At 39.5% G+C, this 6,503-nt stretch overlaps 1 protein-coding gene across 2 annotated transcripts in view; it reads right to left on the bottom strand.

Moving 5' to 3' along the window:
- Positions 1 to 6,503, bottom strand: part of LOC118399184 (probable ATP-dependent RNA helicase ddx6) — a 69,590-nt gene continuing 63,087 nt past the window's right edge. For both annotated transcript variants that reach the window (XM_035795051.2, XM_035795049.2), the window contains 3 exons: positions 4,388 to 4,489; positions 4,017 to 4,244; positions 1 to 3,687 (listed from right to left, as the gene is read on the bottom strand). In XM_035795051.2, coding sequence (XP_035650944.1) covers positions 4,030 to 4,244; positions 4,388 to 4,489 — 317 coding nt within the window. In that variant the 3' untranslated portion in view covers positions 1 to 3,687; positions 4,017 to 4,029. The remainder of the gene's footprint in view (positions 3,688 to 4,016; positions 4,245 to 4,387; positions 4,490 to 6,503) is intronic.

Below are 6,503 nucleotides of genomic sequence, written 5' to 3'. Positions count from 1 at the left end.
AAAAAACCTCAGGGTGTTCCCAACCTAATGAATAGCAGAGATAACAAATGAGAGTTCTGCCAAGTTCTCTGCTCTGTATGTATCATATCAAAATACCCGCCCTTCTTTCTTGGAGCCAGGCTGAGGAACATCACCCAAGAGCTCTGAGGTTTCTAAAATAAAAGCTTGGTTTCTTGTTACCTAGTTTTCAGTCTAAATATACTATATTTTGTGCCAATGGGCTGCATGTACCATTTGGCTGCACAGTACATATTGGCAATTAATACATTCACAACACTTTGGAGATGACATTTTTACATTTCAGTCATTTAGATTGATTCAAATTAGACCCTAAACCGAAGGACATACTCACAAAACTGTACCAACATTAAATGTCTGCCTCTAAAAAACATATTATATGACCCTCACATTGAGGAAGAAAAAGCAGGTCTTAAAAATATGCTGAACCATGTTGTTTTGTACAAAGAAAACGTCAAGATTGCCTCAATTCAGGCCAATGTTAGAGGGCTTTTTTTACTGAATAATGTGTTTTGTTTCCTTGTGTTTGTTTTTCATGTAATGTGTAATAAATGTGTATATAGATATTTATAGTGTAATTGTTGTTTATTGAGGTGTTCATGCAGGGCTCATATGTGAAAGAGACAGTGGTTAAAAAAACAAGATCCCATGCTGATCGTAATCTCCAACAACACCTTGTGCGTCTTTCAGAAATTGGATGCATATGACTGAATAGATTGTAAATTCTACCTGTTCTTTCCATAGCTGCAGACATATGGGCCTATTTCCTATATAGTGCACTACTTTATGGGTCCTGGTTAAAAGTAGTGCACTACTTTATGGGGCCTGGTCAAAAGTAGTGCACTACTTTATGGGTCCTGGTCAAAAGTAGTGCACTACTTTATGGGGCCCTGATCAAAAGTAGTGCACTACTTTACAGGTCCTGGTCAAAAGTAGTGCACTACTTTATGGGTCCTGGTCAAAAGTAGTGCACTTTATAGGGAATAGGGTGATATTTTGACCCATAATCACATCACCACCGCAACATAAGTATGAAAGCTCAGAAAATAGTTTTACTAGTAAAATGCTGCACAAGCTCAGTAATTGGATGCTACTGTGTTTTCATGAACTGCTCCTATACTGGTCTGAGATCGTTTATATATATTTTTGTCCGGTGCTATATTAGCTTGATTGTAGGTTACCATCCACAGTTTTTACAATGGGCCCAGTCTTATCTTCTTTAAGTAGTCTTATATCATATTTATAACTTATTCACATGATTGATTATTCATAGTGACAGTCACGTTGCGTCTAAGTAAAAGCTGCCCTTTTTTATTGCAAAGTTTACATTAAATGTACTTTGGCATTCTAGATGATGTCAGTCAGAGTTTGAGCCTTGATTATAGAGCATCTAGAACATGAACAAGTTTCCCTAGAAGGACAGTGCACAACGAACATTCTACTTGCATATATCTGAATCAACCAATGTTACAATTCAGCTTAATTGTGTTTGTATTCCGTCTGTTGTGTGAGAGAAAGACAGATGGATGAACTGATAAGAGAGCACGTGGGAGAGTAATTAAGGCACTTGAGTGACAAAAGGCATGTGAATGTAAGCGGGCAAGATGGCTAGTGTGAATGAGCCAATATAAAAGAGTCCATCTTGTCTCCTCTACAATGGAGGAAGACCGGTTTAAACGTGTGAACGCGTTTGGGCCTTGTGTCCCTGGCAACCGCTTTGGTCCCGCCCACAAAGGGTAAAGAAAAAGGAATCTCTTGTTGAAATGCATTCATTTTAGTGTTAAATGGCTAAAAGTGTTTTTATTTTCATATAATAATGAATTATATCTATAACTGAGTTGATGTCTGATGTGTGGGCCTCTATGTTGAATAAAAAACAAAACAAACGTTGACCACTAATTTCAAGCTACGTATCAAAGCCAGTGAAATACTAGTAATTCAATACAACTGCATGAATGAAGGTGTGGTGTACCACTGTAAAAATATACGTTTGGTGGTTTTCTATCTAGTGTGAGTGGGAACACTACCACAGGCATTTGCATCTCCGTAATTTGAGATAAACAAAAAATGTATTTTGTCTCGTGACATGCATGTCATGTATACCGAGGTAACTCTAGCTACAGTAGCCTGAGGCAAGGCACAAGCAGTGTTACTTTTAATCAGCAGAAATATTGTGAAAAAAAAAAAAACATTACTTTGTGTGCAATTCTAAGACCTGAGCCAGCTAGTTGTCATCGGTAACAAATCAGGTTTGAATAACCTACCGTAAACATTTATTTTACGGACGGGACTGACTGCACCTCTGAAAGTGTACATGACTCAAGCTGCTCGTTTTGAACATGACCACTTTTAAGCAACCTAAAGCCATTCATCTATGTAGCTATTTTCCAATACAGGCATTATTTTGATAACCCAGCTAACTATATACACTGAGTGTACAAAACATTAGGAACACCTGCTCTTTCCATGACAGACTGACCAGGTAAATCCAGGTGAGAGCTACTGTATAATCCCTTATTGGATGTCACCTTCAATCAGTGTAGATGAAGGGGAGGAGACGGGTTAAAGAAGGATTTTTAAGCTTTGAGACAATTGATGCATGAATTGTGTATGTGTGCCATTCAGAGGGCGAATGAACAAGACAATATATTTACTTGCCTTTGAACGGGGTATGGTAGTAGGTGCCAGGCGCGCCGGTTTGAGTGTGTGAAGAACTGCAATGCTGCCGGGTTTGTCTCACTCAACAGTTTCCCGTGTGTATCAAGGATGGTCCAGCACCCAAAGGACCTACCAGCCAACTTGACACAACTGTAGGAAGCATTGGAGTCAACATGGGCCAGAATACCTGTGTAACGCTTTCGAAACCCGACAAATTGAGGCTGTTCTGAGGGCAAAATGGGGCGCAACGCAATATTAGGATGGTGTTGCCAATGGTTTGTACGCTCAGTGTATGTAGTACAGAAGATAAGTTATTCAAGTCGAAGTTGTATATTAGTAGTGCTGTAAGCAAAGGATTTATTATCCAACCATTTGTGAATTTATTAATAAGTTTAAAACCTACAAATATAGTATCTTAATTCCAATCTAAAAATGCATGTAAGTGAATGAGCTTTCCAACATTCTGATGCTTTCTTTACCCTTAGTGGTCGTTGCTACGGTTAACAATAGGCCTCATGTCATTGATGACACAAACCTGTCCTCCTCCAAAGCTGGCCATAAAAGTGGACGACATATTCAGCTGGAAACAGTACAACTTGATCAATATTTTGCATGGTTCTTACTTTTTTAAAGACAATGTTCCTCACCTATCTCTGACGTTTTTCAGCTGATATGTTACCTTGCAATACCAGGATACAATCCAAAAAACATTAGCCTACATGTCTTTTAAGCCAAAAAAGGATTGATTGATCCCATTCAGTGTGCATTGGGCAAGCTACCTTTGGTGCAAAACAACATGGTTAAACCATTTTAAATGTTAAAAATGCAGGCAGCTCTTCATGAAATAACAAGGGGGAATAAGAACAGAATATACAAATCAGCAAAAAGTCAACTCGACCTTAACGTCCATGTGCCAGGTTTTGAAGGTTGAGAAAAGAGAAGTTGAAGAGGTGCCTGAAGCCTGTGTGCAAGACCTGAATGTTGTGCAAAAGCTGGGTATGTCCTATTGTCCTGGATGGAAGATAAGGTGGCAAGGATTAAAAAGATGGGTCTCACACTTCATGCACATCACAAGATGGGTTCCCAATTTGATATATCCCGTATCCCCTTGTGTAGATCCACAATTACTTGATAGATGTAAGAAATATGGTAATGAGCCATATTGCCTTCTAAGGAATTTACCAAATTGCTGACGACCCTTTCAGATCTAAGTTAGGGTCGACCTAAAATATTAGTCATTCTCACTGGCATGTCCGACTGACAGGTATAATATGCCCATATAAGCAATAAAGCACTGGCTCCATCTCATCTTCGGAGGAATGTCAGAGTGAATGACTCACCAGTTGAGGGGTTCTAGGGCTCCTCCTGTTGGCAGCCTGTCTCCTTCAGCTCCTCCTCCACCTCGCAGTCTAGGCCGGCGGTGTGGAACTCGGCCACGTACAGGTTCTTGTCGATGCTGCCAGGGATGGGCTTGATGTCGGTGACCAGCTGGTCCTCGATGGACTTCAGGTTGAAGCGGTCCTCAGAGGTGATCAGGTTGATGGCCAGGCCCAGGTGACCAAACCTCCCTGAGAGAGACAATACCACAGAGGGATGGAATGGACACGTTGCCAGGATGCAAAACAGAGCATTCAGATATTAAAAGTTGATAAAAAAAAGCATTGACATAATACCACAAGAAGCACATAAACAACACAAGAACGTTCTATACCTGATCTTCCAATGCGATGCAGGTATGTCTCGGCGTTCTTGGGGAAGTCGAAGTTGATGACGACGTTGACGGCTTGGATGTCAATACCTCTGGTGAACAGATCTGTTTCAAACAGTAAAATCAACTGTACTACATACCCAAGTATAATCTGATAGTACCAGACAGGATATACAGAAACAATTCATATGGACACGCAGTGCTTTACATAAAGACGTGTCATTGGTAGCACTGGTGCTCCCAACTTATAAAAGTTTAAGAGCACAACGTAACATTTAGGAGCACCAGAGCATCCATTGAACGCCCCCATTGAATGAACTGCTGCCATTTAATAATGGAACACAAGTGACTTTAGTAATGTTTACATCCTGCTTTACTCATTTCATATGTATATACTGTATTCTATTTTAGTCAATGACACTCAGACATTGGTCGTCCTAATATACATGTGTTTCTTCATTCCATTCTTTTACTTTTAGATTTGTGTATACTGTTGTGAATTGGTAGATACTACTGCACTGTTTGGAGCTAGGAACACAAGCAATTAGTTAGATACTACTGCACTGTTTGGAGCTAGGAACACAAGCATTTAGTTAAATACTACTGCACTGTTGGAGCTAGGAACACAAGCATTTAGTTAGATACTATTGTACTGATGGAGCTAGGCACACAAGCATTTAGTTAGATACTACTGTAATATTGGAGCTCGGAACACAAGCATTTAGTTAAATACTACTGCACTGTTGGAGCTAGGAACACAAGCAATTAGTTAGATACTACTGTACTGTTGGAGCTAGGAACACAAGCATTTAGTTAGATACGACTGCAGTGTTGGAGCTAGGAACACAAGCATTTAGTTAGATACTATTGTACTGTTGGAGCTAGGAACACAAGCATTTAGTTAAATACTACTGCACTGTTGGAGCTAGGAAAACAAGCATTTAGTTAGATACTACTGCACTGTTGGAGCTAGGAACACAAGCATTTAGTTAGATACTATTGTACTGTTGGAGCTAGGAACACAAGCATTTAGTTAGATACTATTGTACTGATGGAGCTAGGCACACAAGCATTTAGTTAGATACTACTGTAATATTGGAGCTCGGAACACAAGCATTTAGTTAAATACTACTGCACTGTTGGAGCTAGGAACACAAGCATTTAGTTAGATACTACTGCACTGTTGGAGCTAGGAACACAAGCATTTAGTTAGATACTACTGCACTGTTGGAGCTAGGAACACAAGCTTTAAGTTAAATACTACTGCACTGTTGGAGCTAGGAACACAAGCATTTAGTTAGATACTATTGTACTGTTGGAGCGAGGAACACAAGCATTTAGTTAGATACTACTGTAATATTGGAGCTAGGAACACAAGCATTTAGTTAGATACTACTGCACTGTTGGAGCTAGGAACACAAGCATTTAGTTAGATACTACTGTACTGATGGAGCTAGGAACACAAGCATTTAGTTAGATACTACTGCACTGTTGGAACTAGGAACACAAGCATTTAGTTAGATACTACTGCACTGTTGGAACTAGGAACACAAGCATTTAGTTAGATACTACTGTACTGATGGAGCTAGGAACACAAGCATTTAGTTAGATACTACTGCACTGTTGGAGCTAGGAACACAAGCATTTAGTTAGATATTACGGCACTGTCAGAGCTAGAAGCACAAGCATTTAGTTAGATACTACTGCACTGTTGGAACTAGGAACACAAGCATTTAGTTAGATACTACTGTACTGTTGGAGCTAGGAACACACGCATTTAGTTAGATACTACTGTACTGATGGAGCTAGGAACACAAGCATTTAGTTAGATACTACTGTACTGATGGAGCTAGGAACACAAGCATTTAGTTAGATACTACTGTACTGATGGAGCTAGGAACACAAGCATTTAGTTAGATACTACTGTACTGATGGAGCTAGGAACACAAGCATTTAGTTAGATACTACTGTACTGTTGGAGCTAGGAACACAAGCATTTAGTTAGATACTACTGTACTGTTGGAGCTAGGAACACAATCATTTAGTTACACCCACAATAACATCTGCTAAATATGTGTATGTGACCAATAAAATGTGATTTGATTTGTGACCCAAAAAT

Source organism: Oncorhynchus keta, chromosome 20 (assembly GCF_023373465.1).
Source record: "Oncorhynchus keta strain PuntledgeMale-10-30-2019 chromosome 20, Oket_V2, whole genome shotgun sequence".
Classification (NCBI taxonomy): Eukaryota; Metazoa; Chordata; class Actinopteri; order Salmoniformes; family Salmonidae; genus Oncorhynchus; species Oncorhynchus keta.
This window is presented reverse-complemented; position numbering and strand designations above follow the sequence as displayed.